The following is a 24111-nucleotide window of genomic DNA, read 5'->3' as shown; positions in this document are numbered from 1 at the left end:
TCACCAGGAGCATTCCCAGGCGTTGTAGGGAGGTCATACAGGCACGTGAAGGGCACACACACACACACTACTGAGCCTCATTTTGACTTGTTTTAAGGACATTACATCAAAGTCGGATCAGCCTGTAGTGTGGTTTTCCACTCCAAATCCAGACCTCCATGGGTTGATCAATTTGGTTTCCATTGATAATTTTTGTGTGATTTTGTTCATTTCATTCATTCAGATCCAGGATGTGTTATTTTAGTGTTCCCTTTATTTTTTTGAGCAGTGTACATACAGATGGAGGAGTTGAGGAGAGTCTTTTGTCCAAACGATAATCTCACTACATTCACTTCCCACCAAATTTTACCTTTGAAACAGGGTTTGAAATCTTAACCTCTCTTTTTTTCCGGGCCAAATTTAGAACTCTCGCAAAAGAAGAAAAAAGAGAACACTTGCCGAAACCCGGGATCGAACCAGGGACCTTTAGATCTTCAGTCTAACGCTCTCCCAACTGAGCTATTTCGGCTGCACTGTATAACTATATCACAAAACACTAGATAAAAATACGTCAAAACATTTTATAATTATTTTCTAAGGTGTGTGATTGGCTGTCCGGTGTATTCAGTTGACTTCGGGACCATTAATATTTTCTAACAGGGAGTGAGTGACAAATGCCTCCACATTAATGACATAATCACGGACACGTTCTTTTTCAAACTGCTAGAAAGACAATGCTGCCACCTGATGGTCCCCTGACAAACTCACACATAGTTTTAGTTAGAATTTTTGTTAAAATTAGACTAACCTTTTACCGACGACAGGTACGAATAGGAGCCTTAGTTGATCTGGTCTGGAGTCTTCTTGCTAACAGACACAGGCTCTCAAAATGTAATGAAAGTTCTCCAACTGCTCAGATATAATTACCTGTTATTTCATCTATTGTCCATGAGAAGGTGGTAGTGAGCACCTCAAATTTGCACTTAACCTTCAGGATGTTGCAATATTAATGTGGTCTAACTCAACCATTCTAATAGTTATAGTTTATGTATTATATAAGTTATAGTATTGCTTACGAACACTATTTTAAAACATTATTTGAAAACAAAGCTCTCCTTTTATTTCGTTTAATCATAACTGTACGTAGGTATCATCTCTATTGCATAAAGATGTTTTATATTATAATTTTTAATTCGTGTTTTTTTTTCTCACCCTTGCTGAATTGTCCACACGTAAAAGATATAGCAGAGGATGGTTTCGATCCATCGACCTCTGGGTTATGGGCCCAGCACGCTTCCGCTGCGCCACTCTGCTGTCAGTTGAATAATAGATGAAATGTATGGTTTGAACAAACCTCTTTCACTGCTATAGCATAATAAATATAAGCAAATCTAATGACAAAATGTATATCATTAAACTAAATTAGCATTTCGCTACACTCACATTAACATCTGCTAACCATATGTAACCCATTTTTTAAAATTTTATAAACTAAGACCTCAAATATACTAATTGACTAATCGATAAAAACAAGGTATAAAGTGGAAGGGGGAAAAAGTAAGGAACTTGTCTGTCGGCCCTGCATTAAAGACCAAAAATGGTTCAAGAAAATTGTGATAAAAAAAAATATACCAATTTAATTTAAGCACCCAAAAATTGACAGCTGTGCCATATACATTGCAAAACAGTTGGAAAGAGATTCGATGTACTGATTCCAATGCACATGGTTTATGAATTGAAACACAAAATGACGCTGGATTCAAAACTTAGAATTTTAAAATGATTATACAAAATTCTTGCAACCAATAGAATGTTACATGCAGTTGAAGTCTGAGGTTTACATACACCTTTTTCAAATACATTTAAACTTAGTTTTTCACAATTCCTGACATTTAATCCTAGTAAAAATTCCCTGTTTTAGGTCAGTTAGGATCACCACTTTATTTTAAGAATGCGAAATGTCAGAATAATAGTAGAGAGAGTGATTTATTTCAGCTTTTATTTATTTCATCACATTCCCAGTGGGTCAGAAGTTCACATACACTCAATTAGTATTTGGTATCATTGCCTTTAAATTGTTGAATTTGGGTCAAACATTTCAGGTAGCCTTCCACAAGCTTCCCACAACAATTGGTCCAGCATCGTTAAGGTTTGGCAAGGGTAAGGCTGTCATTGTAAATAAGAATTTGATATTAACTGACTTGCCTAGTTAACTAAAAAAAACAGTGATGTGAGAATATCCTTACTCTCTGTTTAACTTGTCATGTCTAGACTGTCTGTAAGATTATCACACTGAGAATGGGGTCAAGTTATTCAACTGTAGTCCCTCTTATTCAAAGCCATCAAATGATGCACTTGAGAATAAAACTTTAACAGAACTAATCTGTGGTACTTTTACAAGAACGTCTGTCAGGTGATGGCTTTCCCCTGGAGTTTGAAAATGTTTCATTTGAACAGTGAAAAATAAAGAGTCAAAGGAAATACCTTCAATATTTATTTTTGGGAACCTTCATACTTTCTGCCGTGCTGTACCATGCTGTACTCATTGGTTTGCATTGCAGTGGTTTTAAATTGCAACATTTATTGGAGGCCAAGCTCCCCTCCTCCCCAGTATACAGGAAGTGGAGGGGCTGCTGCTGGCTGAGAGGACATGATTATTGACAAAAGAATAGAAGACACAGTGCCCAGATCCCAACCCTTATCCTCATCACAAACGTGACGTAGGAGAACTTGTGCCGGTGGAGCAGGTGCTGGAGGAAGTTGGAGGTCTTGTAGCTGGGGTCCCCCCCGGCATGGCTGAACATACAGGACACACCTGGAGGCACACCAACCAATCAACAACCCTGTCATTACCTCACCAGTACACCAAAACAGAATGCAGTAGAATCTCTGTTGGTTTAGGATGCACTCTCATGCAGTTACGTCAATGTTGCGTAACACTTCATATCAGCACATAAAAGCTTGAGGAAATTCATACTAGGACAGTGTCCATGTTCAGACTAGGACAGTGTCCATAGTTCAGACTAGGACAGTGTCCATAGTTCCGGGTATAACATAGCAGACTAACCACTTTGTTGGGATCATTGCGGTGGTTCTCCATACAGTGTTGGGCCAGCTTCTGTTGGTCCAGATTGCGGGCTCCACAGAACGGGCATGAAAAGTGGAATGGTTTGGAATATTGCTGCAGGCAGGGAGAAAACACACGTTTAGTAGAAGCCATAATGGATACAACATGGGTATGCATCACACACACACTCTGCCAGACACACATTGATGGATTGTTGTTGTGTGTGTGAATATAACCCCAAAGTCTGAGGCCCAGTTTCCAGACATTAGCAGGATGCCAATCATGTCCAGCAGCACACCTGGAAGGACAGCTGGTCTGCGTGGACATGAGGGTCAGAAAGCAATGTGCTGCAGTGACATTTACGCTAGCCGAGCAACACACACACATAGAATAGGGTCCTTAACAATGTGTTCATTAACTCACTGCTTCATCAGCACCACACCAAGACAACAGGGCCTATTCACACACTACCCTCCACAGCTGACCAGGGGCAGCCCATTAGAGTCCCATCAGACTTAAGGTTGACAGGTCTCTCAGGTAGGACACAGTCTACTAGCTAATGGGAAATGTCTAATTTACAGACATGTCTATTTGAATAACTGATAAAGTTGCACACTGTACTGTAAATTTAATAGAACAGCAATGTCCTCAGGAAAAAATTCAAACATTATTTTAGCCTTGGTTTAAAAAAACGGTCAGTTTACACGGAACCCAAACCGGCTGCGCGCGTGCGCCATCGTGCATAAATGTATTTTGTCCCCCCCACACCAAACGTGATCACGACATGCAGGTTAATATATCAAAACAAACTCTGAACCAATTACATTAATTTGGGGCCAGGTATAAAAGCATGAAACATGTATGGCAATTTAACTAGCTAGCTTGCACATGCTAGCTAATTTGTCCTATTTAGCTAGCTTGCTGTTGCTAGCTAATTTGTCCTGGGATATAAACATTGAGTTGTTATTTTACCTGAAATGCACAAGGTCCTGTACTCCACCAATTAATTCACACATAAAACGGTCAACTGAATCGTTTCTAGTCATCTCTCCTCCTTCCAGGCTTTTTCTTCTCTTGACTTTATATTGCGATTGGCAACTTTCATAAATTAGGTACCTTACCACAATCGAGCTATTTCGTATTTCAGTCACAGACGTGGGTAAAACCAATGAGGAGATGGGAGAGGCAGGATTTGCAGCATGATGTGTGTCTGAAATAGAACTGACTTCTATTTTAGCCCTTGGCAACACAGATGCTTGTTGGCGCGAGTGAGCAGTGCGGGTGCAATAATTGAATAACATAGATTTCTACATTTATTTTGGAATTCTCGTGCACGCGACGCGAGCTGTGTAGTCAGCCTGTGAGGGGAGTGGTGTCTCCAGGGAGAAAACTAATCTTCTGAAATTTCATTTGTGATCTTATGCTGCCATCTATTGGAATTATTTAGCAACTGCAGTACTGAATAAATTGTATATCCTTACTAAAGTGGTAATTACTCCAAATGGCAAAATATAACATTTTCTAGTTCATTTTATCACTTACAACCGTAAAATAACAACTTAAACCATAACAAACCATGAAAAAGACATAAACACCATACATTTAGTTTATTCTTTTCAATTTAAAAAACTATTTATTTAGATGGGTGACATTATCTGCGAAAGTGACACCCCCTTAACATATAAACACAGACACTGGACACAGACACTAAAAATGTGTTGTTTTTCATTATAAATCTGGTAGCTCTCAAAAGAGCCTTTGCTTTGCTAAACAGTTCGTTTTCCTGAGTGTGCTGCCTGCCTGCCTGTCATCAGAGGAGTCTGTCTGCCCACCTGCCTGCCATGTCATCAGAGGAGTAGATCTGTGAATAATGAAAAGTTAATCAATTATTGCCACACTTTAAGATAGAGGCCTAGTTTACATTTTAGTCATTTAGTAGATGCTGTTATCCAAAGCGACTAAGGTTAAGTGCTTTGCTCAAGGTTTCGACAGATTTTTCACCTAGTCCATTCAGGGATTCGAACTAGCCACCTTTCAGTTACTGTCCAACGCTCTTAACCGCTAGATTGCAAACTACAAAATGTTAAACACAAAAAGGCAAATGGTAGTAAATAAATGTTAAACTGCTTAAATAAAAGACTCTTTCTTAGAATTTTAAGACTGCCACTGTTTTGGGGAAATAGGGGTATGTATGTCTATTTCACCAAATATCTCTCAATGTGTATATTTTTTTTTAAATCAAGTAGGACACCATATTAATCAGGATAATCTCTTCTATCTAATTATGTAAGGCTGGGCAGTGTATCTCGTTGTCATCGATCGTTAGACCAAAAATAGTCCTTAGTTGCAATTCGTTTTCTACTTCCTCGTTATGCAGACATGAGCACAGTTGACACCATCGAGGTGCGTATGTTGACTTTCTACACTAGTTTTTTCTTCTTCTTCAGTTTCGTCCTAAAAACAAATTGTAGTGGTAATGTGAAAAGGGATACATTTTTTTGTGCCATTTAGGCTAAATGGAATTCTAAGCATAATTCCAGTCAAAATAGGGTCTACAATCGCTCGATTAAATTAATTCGCTAGTGTTCCAGTTTAGCCAAAGTTCAATTTCCGTTTTCAGCCTTGGGTGAATTTGGACTCGTTCTATTGTCCAGCCTGCCATAGGGCGGCGCACAATTGGCCCAGCGTTGTCCGGGTTTGGCCGGTGTACTGTCGGCGATCATTGTTAATAAGAATTTGTTCTTAACTGACTTGCCTAGTTAAATAAAGGTTCGATAAATAAAAATATTTGCCATGCAATGCAGATGGATGAAGTAACGAAGCTAGATCATTATTTTCTTGCTGATTGTACAGTGGAGGATAAAAATACCTGTATGCCTATGGATGTGTAGCTAGCTATGTAGCCGATATGTGTATGGAACAGAATTGGTATATATATTAGTTCATAACCTAGCTATGAACCTCAGCTATCATAGCCAGTTGTATCAACTTCAAACCATTCTGAATGACATTAACGAAGCCTATGGATTGAGTAGAATATAATATAACTTTGTGCCAAGGATGCAAGTCGTATATAAATGTAGTTATTACCATGCATGGGATCCCCACATTGTAGCCGGTACATTTAATATATTCACTGATCATGTATTCTACTTTGGCAAATAAAGGTGCAGTTCAGGTATGAATGTCTTTGAGATAATTGTTCAGTCATATCCAATACCAGGAGTATCAAATTCCGGTATTTCAATGATGCTGTGTCTGCATGTATGTATTACAATTATACTCTTCAACAGTGTTTACCAATCTTGGTCCTGGGACATCAATGGTTACACATTGTAACTCTGCAATAAGCTAGAAACATGATTTAACTAGTTAAAGGCTGATTTGTAATTCATATATACAGAAATATAATTTTTTAAAACAGTACACTACACTTCTTATGCATCATGTAAATACTCTAAAACCGGTTCATCTCAATATCTAATTTCCTTCATCTGCATTGATCTGAGTATTTCATCAAATGAGAGACTTAATTTCAACCAGTAGAGAATGTGAAATGCTGTTACGGCTTTCTTCTGTCGAAAGAGAGGAGGACCAAAATGCAGTGGTTGGTTATCTTAAATGGTTATCTTTATACATCTTTAATAAAGATGAAAATACGAACGATATACAAAACACAAGAACCGTGAAAAACCGAAACAGCCCTATCTGGTGCAAACAAACACAGAGACAGGAACAATCACCCACGAAACACTCAAAGAATATGGCTGCCTAAATATGGTTCCCAATCAGAGACTATGATAAACACCTGCCTCTGATTGAGAACCACTCCAGGCAACCATAGACTTACCTAGACTACTTCACTAACCACAATCCCATAACCTACAAAAAACCCCTAGACAAAACACAACACATAAATACCCATGTCACACCCTGGCCTGACCAAAATAATAAAGAAAACACAAAATACTAAGGCCAGGGCGTGACAAATGCTTTATTGAAAGAAGTTCATTATCCAAGTGTTATAAATACATAATACATGCATTATAAATATTATAATTGTAATATTATATTATAAATACAAGTTCAAACTGAACTTCAATGCACATCTGTTGCGCATGATAAAATCAGAGGAAGAAATACGAGGTGGCGAGAGAGGTGTAAAAGACAGAAGGGGAAGGCAGCATATGAATCACAGTGGTACCATAATATTCTCTCAGTTCATCACAATTATATAATAGTGTCTCTAGTGGTGTCTCCTAAACAGCCTTGGGCTCCCAGTCGGCCCAAAGGTTATCTTAAGAGCGGGTGAGGTGGCGATGACGGTACTCGGGGTTGGCATCCTCTCTCACATCAAAACATACCTGCAGATGAGAAACAGATGAGAGAGCATGTTTAAGAGCATGTTTAAGCCTAGTGTTTTTTCTTTATTCTAACACTGTCAGTCATCAATCATCAGGAGGTGAAATGCAAAACTGACCTTGGATCATTAACTCTGGGACTACTGCATCTCTATCTGTATTTCAATGCAAAGCATCTCTTTAATAATACTTCCTGTTGACCCGACCAAGTGACCACTCACCTCTGATCATGCTGTGTCCTCTATGTAGCCAGTTCAAATGCAGGAGGGGTTCACCGACACAGCTGATATAACCTAGAGGATTTAGGGAGAAGGGGGAGAGAGGGATGATGTGAAGGAGAGAGACCGTTATTGAAAAAATAAGGTAGTTAAAGAGACAGTGTTCAACAGCAATCTGTGTGTTTGGCCTCACCTGGTGTCCACGCTAAGTGGCTGCAGAGTACTTTATGCTGAAAAATATGCACGAAAACACGAGGACAAACACTATAGCGTAATTATAGAAATAATGAAGTGTCTTACTATTCTCCATGGTTGGCCCTCTTGCCTATTCTTTGAAGGTGGAAGGAGCCACAATTCAAATAAAATTGTATTAGTCACATGCGCCGAATACAACAGATGTAGACCTTACAGTGAAATGTTTACTAGCAAGCCCCTAACCAACAAATACGGATAAGAATAAGAGATAAAAGTAACAAGTAATTAAAGAGCAGCAGTAAAATAACAACAGCGAGACTATATACATGGGGGGAACCAGTACAGAGTCAATGTGCGGGGGCACCGGTTAGTTGAGGAAGTATGTACATGTAGGTAGAGTTATTAAAGTGACTATGCATAGATGACAACAGAGAGTAGCAGTGGTGTAAAGTGGGGGAGAGGGGGGTTGCAATGCAAATAGTCTGGGTAGCCATTTGACTAAATGTTCAGGAGTCTTACGGCTTGGGGGGTAGAAGCTGTTTAGAAGCCTGTTGGACGTAGACTTGGTGCTCCGGTACCACTTGCCGTGCGGTAGCAGAGAGGACAGTCTATGACTAGGGTGGCTGGAGTCTTTGACAATTTTTAGGGCCTTCCTCTGATACTGCCTGGTTTAGAGGTCCTGGATGGCAGGAAGCTTGGCCCCAGTGATGTACTGTGCCATTCGCACTACCCTCTGTAGTGCCTTGCGGTAAGAGGCCGAGCAGTTGCCATACCAGGCAGTGATGCAACCGGTCAGGATGCTCTCGATGGTGCATCCTAGAACCTTTTGAGGATCTGAGGACCCATGTCAAATCTTTTTAGTCTCCTGAGGGGGAATAGGTTTTGTCGTGCCCTCTTCATGACTGTCTTGGTGTGCTTGGACCATGTTAGTTTGTTGGTGATGTGGACACCAAGGAACTTGAAGCTCTCAACCTGCTCCACTGCAGCCCGTTGATGAGAATGGGGGCGTGCTCGGTCCTCTTTTTCCTGTAGTCCACAATCATCTCCTTTGTCTTGATCACTTTGAGGGAGAGGTCTCTGACCTCCTCCCTATAGGCTGTCTCATCGTTGTTGGTGATCAGGCCTACCACTGTTGTGTCAAATTGAATGATGGTGTTGGAGTCGTGCCTGGCCGTGCAGTCATGAGTGAACAGGGAGTACAGGAGGGCACTGAGCACGCACCCCTGAGAGTGGCGGATGTGTTGTTACCTACCCTTACCACCTGGGGGAGGCCTGTCAGGAAGTCCAGGATCCAGTTGCAGAGGGAGGTGTTTAGTCCCAGGTTCCTTAGGTTATTGATGAACTTTGAGGCCATTATGATGTTGAACGCTGAGCTGTAGTCAATGAATAGCATTCTCACATAGGTGTTTCTTTTTTCCAGGTGTGAAAGGGCAGTGTGGAGTGCAATAAAGATTGCATCATCTGTGGATCTGTTGGGGCGGTATGCAAATTGGAGTTGGTCTAGGGTTTCATGGAATGATGGTGTTGATGTGAGCCATGACCAGCCTTGCAAAGCACTTCATGACTACAGATGTGAGTGCTACGGGCCAGTAGTCATTTAGGCAGGTTATCTTAGTGTTCTTGGGCACAGGCACTATGGTGGTCTGCTTAAAACATGTTGGTATTACAGACTCAGACAGGGAGAGGTTGAAAATGTCAGTGAAGACACTTTCTGGTTGGTCAGCGCATGCTCGGAGTACACGTCCTGGTAATCCATCTGGCCCTGCGGCCTTGTGAATGTTGACCTGTTTAAAGGTTCATACTCACATCGGCTGTAGAGAGCGTGATCACACAGTCTTCCGGAACAGCTGGTGCTCTCATGCATGTTTCAGTGTTATTTGCCTCGAAGCGAGCATAGAAGTAGTTTAGCTCGTCTGGTAAGCTTGTGTCACTGGGCAGCTCTCGGCTGTGCTTCTTTTGTAGTCTGTCATGATTTGCAAGCCCTGCCACACCCGGCGAGCATCAGAACCGGTGTAGTATGATTCGATCTTAGTCCTGTATTGACGCTTTGCCTGTTTGATGGTTCGTCGGGGGGATAGCGGGATTTCTTATAAGCTTCCGGGTTAGAGTCCCGCTCCTTAAAAGTGGCAATTCTAGCCTTTAGCTCAGTGCGGATGCTGCCTGTAATCCATGGCTTCTGGTTGGGGTATGTACGTACGGTCACTGTGGGGACGACGTCATCGATGCACTTATTGATGAAGCCAATGACTGATGTGGCGTACTCCTCAATGCCATCAGAGGAATCCCGGAACATATTCCAGTCTGTGCTAACAAAACAGTCCTGTAATTTAGCATCTGCTTCATCTGGCCACTTTTTTTATTGATCTAGTCACTGGTGCTTCCTGCTTGAATTTGAGCTTGTAAAGGAATCAGGAGGATAGAATTATGGTCAAATTTGCCAAATGGAGGGCAAGGGAGAGCTTTGTCTGCATCTCTGTGTGTGGAGTATAGGTGGTCCAGAGTTATTTTTCTTCTGATTGCACATTTAATATGCTGATGGAAATTTGGTAAAATGGGTTTAAGTTTCCCTGCATTAAATTCCCCAGCTACTACGAGCGCCGCCTCTGAGTGAGCGTTTTCTTGTTTGCTTATGGCGGAATACAGCTCCTTCAATGAGCCAGCCTCTGACTGTGGTGGTATGTAAACAGCTACGAAGAATACGAATGAAAACTCTCTCGGTAGGTAGTGTGGTCTACAGCTTATCATGAGATATTCTACATCAGGCGAGCAATAGTTCGAGACTTCCTTAGATATTGTGCACCAGCTGTTATTTACAAAAATACATAGTCTGCCGCCCCTTGTCTTACCAGACGCTGCTGTTCCATGCTGCCGGTACATCGTATAACTAGCCAGCTGTATGTTGATATTGTCTTCGTTCACCCATGACTCCGTGAAGCATAAGATGTTGCAGTTTTTAATGTCCCATTGGTAGTTTAATCTTCCACGTAACTCGTCAATTTTATTCTCCAAGGATTGCACATTTGCTAGCAGAATGGATGGAAGTGGGGGTTTATTCGATCACCTACGAATTCTCTGAAGGCAGCCCGCTCTTCGGCCCCTCATTCTCAGCCTCCTCTTCACGCAGATCACGGGGATGAGGGCCTGTTCCCAAGTAAGCAGTATATCCTTTGCGTCGGGCTCGTCAGAGTCATGAAAGGGAAACAAGGATTCTGCTCATCCGTGGTGAGTAATCACAGTCCTAATGTTTAGAAGTTATTTTCGGTCATAAGAGATGGTAGCGGCAACATTATGTACAAAATAAGTACAAAAATAAGTTACAAACAAAAAACACAATCGGCTGGGGGCACGTAAAATGTCTGCCTTCTTCTCCAGCTCCATCTTATACACCAGAGCCTGCCCACTTGAGCCTGCTTACTGCACAACAAAATCCATCAATCAGATTGATACATGAGTGTGTAGGTGTGGGTTCTGGGGTGTCCAATTGTTCTACATTTTTTCAATGTGGGTGACTTAAAATAGCCTGTTTTGTTTTTGTACAGACACCACACCACACCCTTACCTAAACAGCACCCTCACCTGAGAAGTAGAAATCAAAGGGAGAGAAATTGGGAATTGAGTAACTGTAGCTGACATAGCTAAGTAAATGGTACAATACTCTTACTGCATTGCGGATTGCTCTTAAAAGAGGCTTTGGTTGTGCATAGTGTAGTCTATGGTGTTGTCAGGGAACAGCACCCTCTTCGAAGAAGTAGGAGGTGAAGATCTCCCGCACACGGATTGCCTCTCTTGCTGCATTGTTGGACCCCATCCTTGAAACATCCTGCAGAGCAGCAGACTTCTCCTCTGGTACACACCGGCGAGCTGCAGATCCCCTCCTGGTCCTTGTGTCCATCCTCATAAAGTTACGCAGGACACTCCTGAGTTCCTCCAGGAGGCAGTCCCAGATGGCCCTGGTCACCCAACCTTGCAGTGCCCTACACGGTAACTAGGCAATCGTTTTGAAGGAAATCTCCAGTGACAAGGTATCTGTAGGAATATGGAAGATAATGTCATTATTAGACTTATCGTACATCATGAGGTCATTGTGGATTATTGAAGTATAATATCCCTTATAACAAATCATGATAACATTGGATTGATAGATGCATGTGCAAACACATGTGCATGTGTAGCATGTGACAATAGCAGGATCATATCAAGGATAGCATCACAAATGTATACATAAATACCACTTGAAGCTTGATGATGAGTTGATCATTTGAATCAGCTGTACAGTGCTAAAGTAAAAGCAAAAAATGTGCACCCTTGAGTCCCCAGGACCAGGACTGAGAACCACTGCTCTTCATTGCAACCTCTTCATCTGCAGACAGGCTTTCACAGCTCTCTATATCTGAGAAAACCTCACAAGAAACAGACTTCAGTATACTCAAAATTAGACCGCACTGAATATTATGTTACTTTTATATCTGTCCTCACTTCTAGGGACTGGAACTACACCAAAGTACCTGCCCTATCCAGAATAGCCTACTCTCTCACTTTGACATTTGGGGATGCTATCCTTTCACCCTCCTCCATGGCTGTTAGCTAGCTACCTACAAATGCATTTTGAGGTTTTTTTTCAACAGTGATAAATACACCAATATAGCTAACTAATATTAAGTTAGGTAGCTGGTGATATTTAATTCACTTAGCTAGCTATCTATACAGTATGTAAAGTTGGCTAGATAGTTAACTAGCTATGTTAGCAGCTAATTTGAGTTAGTCTGCACTGTAGCTAGTTAGCTAATAACACTTTTTTTTTTTACATTTTCAAAATGCATTTACTTACTTCAATAGGTTCTCCCAGCCATGTGGACAATTGGAAACAGGGCAGCAAAGTTTGTTTGTCACCAGAGCCTTTTAGAGCATATTACTATTGAACTATTTACCCATTTTAATAACCAGACCTTCATACAAACTTGCTATGCTGAATTCTTGACTCACATTCGAGTGTGCTGCCATATGCTGCCAGCACGCCCACAAGCGAGCCACTCTGGGCAGCCTAAGCAGCACGAGGCAATTTACCATGTGCTAGTGAACACGAGATGTAAGTCAGTTGGCGTGCCTCGACCAATGGCCTCCTTAACAATAGTGAATTGAAGGCCTGCACGGCAATCCGGTGCTGTGACCTGATGGTGACATTTGAAAGAACGCCTTTATGCTTTGGATGAAGGCGTCGCACTGCCTGAGTCACAGTTAAACTAGGCTCTCTTTGCCAGCCCAACTGTCTGGTGAAAGACTTTAGAAAAATGGTGTCATGCTCAAATGAATGCATGGCTTCTGTGTGATGCAGTGCAGAGGATGTGACATTCATAGGCCTACTGATGTACAGTACGATTGACCTATGTGGTCATCCTGATGTCACATCAAATGAGAGTTGATTGCTCTGCTAATGCACTCACTGGCAGGCAATATCCATCTGCCATTATACATACATTGTAGTTTTATTTGTAGTTTTATTGTAGCATAGGATAACATAGGATAGGATAACCTCCACTGTTTCTGCTGAAATGGTGACCATCGGCTCCATGATTACAGGCCAATGGTCCATGTCATTTCCTAAATGCCCCAGTACAGAAAGCATTACACAGCATGGAAGTGAAAGGGGGGGGAGTCTTTTCAGCACCTTTTGAAGTAACTTGACTTTATAGGAAAACATCTGGAGGATCTCAAATAGACACTTCACAGCTGGCCCTACAAAGAGAGTATGGGGTACAAACACCCTCTCTAAGTACCCCTTTACTCCCTTTGGCTCAGACCCCCAGGCAGATCAGCTGATATGAGTCAAAAACGTACCTCAATCCCATTATCCGAAATGACAAATCAAGAAGATTTAAATACTGCTCGTTTGTAACTGACTTTTTCTTTCTCATGCTAGTAAATGCTTAAGGTAGGATGGAAAAAAGCAAGCAGTATTTTAGTCTTCTCGATTTGCCATTTCAGATAATGGGATAATTAGGAGTACAGCGACATCTTCCATCCCTGGATTGAAGTACGTTTTCGAGCCATATCCTGCGCTCGTCACCGCGGTGCAAACATGGGTGGAGTGCATTTTGGCTTGAAGAAAAGTACTGAACTTCAAGTCGGGTTTTGGCTAATTCAATCCATAGATTTAGCCATTTAGAACAAAAAGATTACTCAGTCAGTGTCGTAGTACATTTTAAGTGAGACACTATCAAGGTTTTAATAACTGTGTTACACTGAAACATTATGTGATATAAAAATATGTCTCTGAAATGGGCAGCAGTGTGACACGCCTTGGCTCTGATGCCCTCCCGTGTGCCAAGTTCTGCCAAACACACTGTTTGCCAAAGATGCTGCCTACTATCATGGCTGAATAAAGCTGAACCAAGGGTAACACTGAGGAGCCAGTCACCTGATAGTACACCAGGTGTTTATTAGCACAAACAGTTGTTTGCATGTGGTTTTGGCCAGGTGTGGCTATTTGAATATCCTTGCCTGGCTGATGTGCTTCAGCGTCTCACTGTTTTGTTTTGCTTTGCTCTGTCTGAGCCAATTAAAAGTGACATAGTGCCATAGATCAAAACTCCCCTCATTTATTTCTTGAGAGAAGTTAGTCAATCCGAAGCATCTATATTGTGGTTGAATAGCAGGGAATAACCTTAGTAAATGAAAACAACCACCAGAAGCATTCCCATTGCTTTCTCTCTGTTCTGCGCTTATAAGGGATAGCCCCACACAATCTCATTTTGTTTTGACAGTAGAGAACAATTGAGCCCCGTCCTGCTTCATCCATCTCCTTTCATTGCCCCTTTTCCCCCAGAGATGATCCAGCCTCACTGGCGTTAAAGACTCAGGCTTCCGTTGTGTTTGCCGGCTGGATAAAGCAGCGAAACCCTATAAGCTGGGGCTTAGGAGGTGCGATACCCATGGAATCCAGGGACTCTGTGAGGGGGCCTAGATAACTAAGTGCTCAAGGTGCCCCTGCCAGTAAGCAACACTCCTGGGCCCATCCCACTGCAGCATGTTTTAATCTTTACAACTGGTATCTACACAGATGGCTTTGGACACTGTTGATGATCTTGGAGTTACAAATACTGATGTGTGTGTATAATGTGTATGTTGGGGGTGCATGCGTGCAGGTGTCAGTCTGAAATAGCTTTTGGCCGTGAAAAACGTCATTTGTGGAGATTGCCTGTACCGTTCACAATTCTGCATGTTCACTTTTATTTTGCATTTTTGCAAACTACATTTTTAGTTTTGCTGTTTGTTTCACAAATACTTTGATATTCTACCTCATATCACATGCCTTGTGTCAGTTCCCCAGTGCTGAAACCCCTAGTATCCACTGAACTCTGTTAGGGCAGTGTGGCAGAGGGACGAAATCACATTGGAAACGGGCTGCTTTCATTCTACCTCGCTGGAATCCTCTTAACAACTTGCTGTCTATTTACATAGGACCATCGAACAACCATTCGAATCAAATCAAATTGTATTTGTCACATGCGCCGAATACAACAGGTGTAGACCTTACAGTAAAATGCTTACTTTACAAGCCCTTACAAGCCCAAGTTTCGTACCCATCTCTGTTAGCGAACACATCGTTGCAGGTTTTCCTGGCTGTTTCTGTGTAGTCTTTTGTGTTCTACAGAACTTGAAATTGCACATCTGAAATAGAAAGACGTGTTGGCCCATGGGGTGGATGGATGATTATTTGGTTGACAGACAATAGAGACAAGGCATATAGATGGAGTGTAGTAGCCAGTATTTTTAGGGATAGTTTTACAATCCATAAACATTGCCGCCTCAGTTTACTTGGGCAGAAAGCTGTCATTCTTTCAGGCAAAGACAAGGCTCCATTTAGCTCGAGCTACCCAGTGGACAGAAATACATGTGTATTGAGTGGCCACACCTGTCTCACTCTTCCAAGGCAATTTTTCTTTGAGGGATTTATCAAAATGGACAATTGAACAAAGAAATAACTTGGAATTTTACACAACTTGACTCTCCTCTCCTCAGTTTGACAAATATATTTCTGGTTTCTCTATCGAATAATGTGTATTGTAGTACGATAGATCAAATGGAATTTGATGTAACAGTTTGAAATTCTGTGAGTTAGAGAACCATTGGAATTCTGAACTCCTATATAATCACACTTCTTTCTAAACCAGTCAGTGAAATTATTGTACAATTGATGTTGTCAGAGACCAGTATTAGTCTGTGAAGACTTGTACCATCAAGGGTTCAGACATGAAAGAGTCATTTTACAACATTGGGAGTTTTATTAACTTCAAACTTAAGTTAGGCATTAGTCATGTGCACAGCACATACATCAAGATATTCAACAAGACCTGTATAAAACTACAGATAATATCTAGTAAATATATATATTTTTAAAGACAATGGAAACAAGAGTAACAAGACCACATGACTCAAAGACACTTGTTACTTGAGACCCAAGAGCCCTCCCCTGGATGCAGAAACAGCACGGCAATGGAAGAGATAAGCACCCATAGAAGACGATAGACAATGAACATTTTAAACACTGAAACATGCTCGTTGTTCTGCATATTACGCTATTGTCTCTGTAGCATCAGGGATAGATTAAATGTCTGAACAATTGTTCCAACTGTCTTGTCTATGAGGTGCACATTTCGGGAACATTGTGTCGTGTTGCTTGTACACTTGCCGTATAAGCAAATGAGGTGACTCTCCTGGGGTTGGAACAGGGTTGAAGGGAGAGGTCACAGAATATTTGCCAGTGGCTTCTCAGTCTTTTGTAAACATTATGGTGAGCCATGCAAAACAGTCTAATTGGGGAACGTTTGGCACAGCTGTGGCAAAGGAAAATAGTTATGAGATTGGCAGTGCAGCCTGGTGTCTCGGGTGACTAAATAATATTAACAACAGGGGTTTGAGCATCCAGGTCATATGTGACAATATTAAGTCAGGTACAGCGTTGGCTAGCTCTTTGACTAGTCAGTCTCAGGAGCTGGATGGTATGCAAGAGCATCATAGTCTTGACTCGTTTTGGCTGCCATGTGCTCGTGTCTTTTTGAAGGGGAAGAGACAGGATCCGGGATAGGATTGTTTTGCGGGAGACATAGACTTCCACAGCAGGTGTTTAGACATGGACACAGAGAGTTCACCAACAACACCCTGAGATATTTGCTGGCGCTCCAGCCATTCTATTATTTACTACTAGCCAGTGATGTCTTTTCCCTTGACTGCATTTAGCAAAGCTATTTGCTGTGTCAAAGTTACGCCTCATTAGATTTCTCAGGATTTGGACGCTAATTGTTACTATTGTTCTATTGAATATAGAACAATGGGGCCATCGCTTCCAGTTTGAGTTGTCTAAAATCAGTACTGTTACATTGTAAACTGCCACGGTATGTGGAATGTTGAACCTGAGATGGAACCCTCTCAGACGAGAATTAACACCATCGTACAATCTAGAACTATTCTAATAGTCCCAGTCGGTATTAGATAGAACGTTGCAGCCCCGCCCACTTGTGGGGAAAACAACCGGTGGTGACATAGGTTGACCTATTGGCTCAGAGTAAATACTCTACATTTTCAAACGCAATTTTCTTGTTGTCCGCTTGTTTTAGTCCATTACAAAACTGCATTTAAGAACAACATGCCTCAAGATAACTTTTCAACACTCAATACTTAGAAAAAATGTAATATTGTAGGTCATCCCTCGTGCCACTTTTCGTGACAGTGCTTGCAGCCACGTGAGTGAGTGCTAGCTAGCGAACGTTAGCAAAGACCAACAACACAAACAAACGGACTATACAGCTACAAGTAGTGAGTGGAGTTACAAACGGACTATACTAATCAAGTTAAAGGTCTTACCTGTGATGAAATGTTTTCCACACACATAGCTACGAGTAGCCTACCTGGACAACGGGTCCCCACATTTCCCACTCTCCAATGCCAAATAGCCTGAAACCACAGCACAGGGCTCTTCTCGCAGGCTCTATTTCCCTACATGGGAGCATTGCGAACCATAGGTCAGGGCCTTTGGCCTGGTTACATTGAACAACACAGCGGCTTTTCAGCAATGTTTTGTTATTTCTGTATGGCAAAAAACAGTTGCCTCTTTTACAATGGCAGTCAATAGGAAAGAATGATGGTTTTCCCCAATTTGTGGCTGTGGCTGAGGGAATTCCTTATTATTACGTGAATACCGACTGGGATTATAGAGAGAGAGACACCCTCTGGCATGGGCCATCTCCCGGTCAAACCCCTTCGTCTGTGAATGAATGTTCCCAAAGGCGGAAAAACAGACTTTGAAGCAGTATCGCTATGCTCTGCCAGTTACCAGGGGTTATATTTACAAAATATATAAAGAAAAATATAGGGTTACTGGTTAAGCATATAGTGCAGTCTAACAGCTGTCTGTAAATATTCCCACCATGATCATCCTTTCTAAAAGTAAATCACAGGGTAAAGATAGCCCAAACGTGACATGGCGCAACTGGGACGAAATGGCTGCCTGAACTTCTGCCTATGGCATGGTGCTCTGAGAAGAGATTGGGGCTAATCTAAAACTGGTTCAATAGAATTACTTCAGGACAAACTCTAGAAAAGTTTTTTTTGGGGGGGTGGGGTTTGTTGAATATGTGAGGTAGAGGATAGATAACAAGGAAAGTGGGGCAATGGGAAGAAATGGGTGGCGATACATGTCCCCAAAAACAATGTATAGCCTTTCGGTGTACCAACTGGGGGAAAACATAACCTTTTGACAATCATTACATTATCTTGCCTTCTTTTTTTTGCACTCAGCGAGGAGCTCTGATGCTGAACTTGCGATGATTTCAATGAATCCTTTTGAGATCCATATATTTTCCATACTGCTGAGGACTTTGAGTTTTTTACTTCCCCATTATAAAAGTTGTATGTTAAAGAGCCATGGCTATGGTTTCTGCCTTGTGTGTCAGCACACTGACCTTGCCTTTAAACTCTCAAATTCTCTGCTTATACAATGTCAAGAAGATGCCTCTCTCTACCCAGAGTCTTATAGATGTGACAAAGATTGACTGCAGAAAAGTTCAAAGTTCAACCACCTGGCAGAGCTAAAAACAGATTTGAGAGGGTAAGGACTTCAACGTGGCTCTTTCTGTAACCAGTAGCAAGCTGATACTGTTTCAATTAGACTCCAAAGCCATACAAAGAGTCCTGCCATTGGACAATTGCTTCTGCTTCTAAAACCAATCATTTGATCTAATTTCACTTGTTTGAACTTCGGTCTAAGACTTTAAAGTTATTTCCATAGAAGAAAAAGAATATAAAAGTATCCTTTGCTCTGTCGCTGTAGAATATTTAGTCTATAAACAGTGCAAAGAAAACCATAATTATACAAAGGAATCTCACTTACCCAAACACTTAATAGCAGCAGACTTCTGATAAATTAAAAAACTTAAATAAATGTGTTGATTTCTGAAATTCCCCCTCATGTGAGGACCTGTTTCCCCCCAAATACAAAATTGTTTTACATAATAAATAAACTGATATACAAACGTATACATACAATTTCAACGGGATGATACACTCAGTCTTGCATAAAACTCCAGTTGAAAGTGCATCATTTTGAGTCCCCCTCACCCCACCTTATTGAGGTTAAGTCTATTTCTGAGTGACTCAGATTCTCGGCAAGAAATGCGTCACTGTCATGGCTGGTGACACTCGGTTTCCTCTTTTTGTTTTACCAGTCTTGCTTAGTCCAATGTACATCGTCGGGTATGCCACCGATTCGTAAGCATTGTAATTATTTGCCAGGAGAGTTTCTTTGAATTTGCAGTCGTTGTTGTAATGAACCTAAAAACAGAGAAGATTAGAAAGATGTTTAATTATAGGCTATATGTTTAGTGTGAGCAGTATAATGGCATAGACGTGACCTACTTTGTGGATATTGAAACTTGACAAAATATTTTATTATGTCTCTTTAACAGTTATATTCCATATATCCTTAATGAATGACATAGGGGTAGGCTAGTCCATTAGACTGCTTGGTTTTGTCTTTGATGTTGATGCTTTTGTGTGGTAGGGATAACCGGGGCAGGTGAAAAAAACGATTCTCTAAGAGCCGCAATCCAACTATTTAACTATCCCATCAAGAACATTAATGAATGTGCTGTGTTGTGGGGTCTATAGGCCGTGTGTGTGCGTCGTCTTTTTTGGCCAGTTCATCTTTACTCTGGGGAAGGACAGTAGGTGCATGTGGTGGCTGGCAATGCTAAGAATGGAATGTGCAGTCTGAATGATCTACTGCGCTACCGTTCCTGGGTTTATCCGGCCCACAATGAAAACACGGCCAGGCACTGGAAGCATGCCATAACCTAGCCCAACAACGTGACACGGAAAGGAGCTGTCGGGGGTGCTGTGGTGGATGTAGCAGAGGAAGTGGTTGCTACAGCTCAAGTGGTGGCATGTCATCGAGTAGGCTACGGATAAGAGCATCAACCGGCGGAAATCAACCGTAAATCCTCTCGTGCACTCACAGATCCGTACAGCTTCCCTTTGCTGTTCATGGCCACGAATAGACCGCGTTGGACGCCAAAGATTGTCACAACTCCTCTCTCTACTGGAGATATCTCAAGGAGACCTGGAAAGAAGAAAACAAATAGTCTTGTATGTGGTTCACATGCAACTAACTTCACATCACGGCGCCAGTTGATTTCACTCATGTCTGGAGACAGAAACAAAGGTTCAAATTGCGCAAGCATGCATCCTCCAAGAAAGAGGCTTGTACTCACTGTCAATTTAGAAGCCTTTGTTAAGGCCTAAAGTGCACGTGATATAAAACACCAAATATCAGCTGGTATAGTGTAATATATAATTAAATATTCACTATTAGCAATTGTGAATATTAAATATTCAATGCAATTCAACAATAAAGTACTGTATTGCTGTTCCGCTAGGTATTACCTGCAGCATACTGTGAATTATTGTGCATTATTGTGGAGAAATATTGTGGGAGGAAAAAGAAGCGCTGGCTCATTAACATATTTGAAGGCTGTTGTGGCTATATTTGTTGCATCTGATAGCGAGAGTCGTGTACCGATTTAAATTATATGTGGTCGTAGTTCCCTAACAATGAAATGTATATAGGGAACAGATCAGAGTGGTCTTAAACCTTTTAATTGTTGAATATTTACCCATGTCCATTTGACCTGTTTTAACCTCTAATCACGACCAGTTTGGAAGCCTTTGTTTAGGCCTCTAGAAGTGCAAGTGATAGAAAACACCAAGTATTCATTAATATGCAAATGCATACAGCCAACTTGCTTGCTCTAATCCCTTGTAAAATACTGTCTAAATACTTGTTTTACAGTTTAATAGTCACTTTTAACGTATTGCATTGTGATGCATTGCTCTGGCATCAAGTTACCATGAATATCTCAGTATTGGGGTGGCAGAATAGCCTGGTGGTTAGAGAGTTGGGCCAGTACACGGAAGGTTGCTAGATCGAATCCCTGAGCTGACAAGGTAAAAAATCTGTCGTTCTGCCCCTGAACAAGGCAGTTAACCTGCTGTTCCTAGGCCGTCATTGTAAATAAGAATTTGTTCTTAACTGACTTGCCTAGTTAAATAAAGGTTAAAAATACAAAATTGTTTTGGCACTATCCAGAGATAGTCCGAGAATTATCATAAGATATCTTGATGTAATTACAATTATTTTGAAGACCAATGTATTCTCAACTACAACAACATTTTCAGTAATGGTTACAGAAACATTTGACTTGCTATGACTTTTTCCTTGTTATCAACCTTGGTTGAATGCACTGACTGTAAGTTGTTAAGGACAAAAGCACCGCTAAATGAACAGAATGTCAAAATAAAAACTTGCAAAGAACACTGTGTCGCTGCATTGGTAATTACAGTAATATACTGTAAAGTGCAAGTGATATACTGTAAAGTATATTACAGTAACATTTGTGGTACAGTAAAATGGATTACCATAAAATTGATAACAGTAGCTGCACTGTAAAATAAATTAGAGTAACCTACCAGCCAATTGCTGCCAGTAAGTTACTGAACATGTTACAGGAAATGTTTGACAGTGCATTAACAAACATTGGCATAATTTTTTAAGGTCAATCAAGCAGCCTATGGACCTCTGATGCTGTTCTTGTGCTTTTTTTTATTAGTGTCCTAACTGAACCATCATATGTCACCTTATGTCCAATTTAAGTCCTCACTTGAGCTTTAGGTCCTGGACTTTTGAGGCCAGAATGGTGTCTGACTCCTTTTTTTAACGTTTTCTTTTATGGCGACTAGAGCTGTTCAAACAGAACCTATGTAATGTATCTCCCTTGAATTTTATGCCATGTCTCAAAATAGGCCAAGGGAACACAAAACAACCTTTAAGTTCACAGGCAGACCTTGTCGATATAGGCGATAGGGGCGTATTTGTCACATTATATCGTTGAAGATACCGGTTCATATTTGCAATGACAACTGTTAGACAAATAAATGCTTGTTATTCTTTGTGTCTGCAAATGTAATTGAATATGACTTTGTCTCGAGCGGACATTCATTTGACACGCAAGGCCAAGAGGTTAATTTACCGTAACAGATGGGTTTATCTCCGTCCTAACGTTAGTACGTATTGGATATTGGCTTGGTTCCTAGAAATCTCTGATTTCAGACACTGGTTTCAGAGTGGAAAGCACCCACACGTCATTTTTAGCCTCCAGATGTTCCAACGCATGCCCACCTTATTCGCTCCTTTGACACTTATGCCTATTTATTTAATAGGAGCATCGCTTTTTTAGCTAGCTAGCATAGCACTGCATGTCACGGATGCCACACAGACAACGTGTTTCATCAGCAGTGAAATAAGAGGCACATTCTAATCCTGCAATCAAGTCATATCTATTCCACTTTCAAATGAAGCACATTGGTGAGGCATTTCAAACAGTTCCAAGATACCCCTGCCCCGACACTGACACTATTACATAATATGCCATATATTCATATCGCGATAATATGTTTATGAAGACACAATCTAGCAGTCTCTTCAAATAAGTATAGGCTAATTGGAATACACAAGTGGCACATAAAAACGTGTTTTTATACATATAACAAAAAAACATTTGCGTAAGTCACTAAAGTTATTTAGAATTGATTGCATGAAATATGTTATGATATATTAAATATTTTTATTTCATTTTATGAATAGCCTAGGCCTATTCTAATACCAATGGCTCGCACGGGAACGGGATAAGTGCATGGAATGACCAGGCAGGCCAGAGATCAGGTTGGGAATGCCAGCACAAGAGGCGCATGCAACTAATGCCAGAAGGCAATCTTATGCATAAAAGTGCAAATAATAATTTTGAACTTACTGTAACGGTTTTCATTGTGCACCCCTGTTATTCTCCCATCGGGTGAAACTTGAATATGAAACCCAATTCCTACGTTGCAATAAAGGCGTCGTAGCCGTTTAATACCCATAAGATAGTCGCTGTCCCGGTTTATCTCTCTTTTCTCCCCAGGGATCCGAGCCAAGGACCGCGAGTACAGTGTCTCCCAGCGTCGTTCCACCGTGCCATTCAGCCTGCCAGTGAAGGGGGCACAACGCACCAAACTAGTCATCAGTCCCAAGACCAATATTGGTAAGAAGGCCGATTGAAAGGCCATCCTTACCAACACTGCAGTAGCCTACAGTGTTTGTTGAGGGAGTTTAGGGGACTAAAAATATCACCCCTGTGCCGGCCTTTACCTTGAACTCCGAATAAGACAAAATTAACGAATGAAAAAAAGCAACGAAAGAAGCTCATTCCAAGACAAAGATGACGAGTTCCGTTTGGTGCGACATCAATTCTTGCTTGGTTTAACTGTCCTCTCCGAGGTAACGTGTATAGATTCGAGTCGAACTTGTCCAAGGATAAGTTGAGAAGCGTTGGCCGTCTAGGCAAGCGCAGCTCAGCCATGCCGCTTTTCCCTCGCCGACGATATTTATATCTTCTGCGAAATTACATCACGCAATACCTACTGCATCACGGGACAGTATTCTAAGCCACTCTAAACAGACGGATCCCTCATAATGTACATGCTGTGCCAAGGGTGGGGAGGGAGGGAGGGGGGCGTTTAACGAATGTCAAAACTAGACTTGCCCGGATAACAAAACAACATTTGCCAGTGTACACTCTCATATTGAAACGAGCAAGACTGCGGGAAGTTGTCTATACAAATAATGCCCTTATCAAATAGTGAAAATTAGAATAAAGACTTTGTAATAGGGTTTCATTGTGTAAAGCTTCTTTCATTTATTGGA

At 41.3% G+C, this 24111-nt stretch overlaps 1 protein-coding gene and 1 non-coding gene across 2 annotated transcripts; both read right to left on the bottom strand.

The window, feature by feature from the left end:
- Nucleotides 1-435: 435 nt before the first annotated feature.
- Nucleotides 436-508, bottom strand: trnaf-gaa. Its single transcript has one exon. It is a non-coding gene; the product is annotated as a tRNA-Phe (tRNA).
- Nucleotides 509-16702: 16194 nt separating this feature from the next.
- LOC112232240 (fibroblast growth factor 4B-like) lies at nt 16703-23833 on the bottom strand. The gene is made up of 3 exons (XM_024399068.2): nt 23180-23833; nt 20330-20433; nt 16703-19646 (listed from the first exon to the last, which is right to left on the bottom strand). The coding sequence occupies exons 1-3, from the start codon at nt 23472-23474 to the stop codon at nt 19470-19472; spliced, it is 576 nt and encodes a 191-aa protein (XP_024254836.1). The 5' UTR covers nt 23475-23833; the 3' UTR covers nt 16703-19469.
- Between the last annotated feature and the right edge of the window lie 278 nt (nt 23834-24111).

Source organism: Oncorhynchus tshawytscha, linkage group LG12, assembly GCF_018296145.1.
Source record: "Oncorhynchus tshawytscha isolate Ot180627B linkage group LG12, Otsh_v2.0, whole genome shotgun sequence".
NCBI lineage: Eukaryota > Metazoa > Chordata > Actinopteri > Salmoniformes > Salmonidae > Oncorhynchus > Oncorhynchus tshawytscha.
The sequence above is the reverse complement of the archived record's forward strand: the minus strand, read 5'-3'. Positions and strand labels throughout refer to the sequence as shown.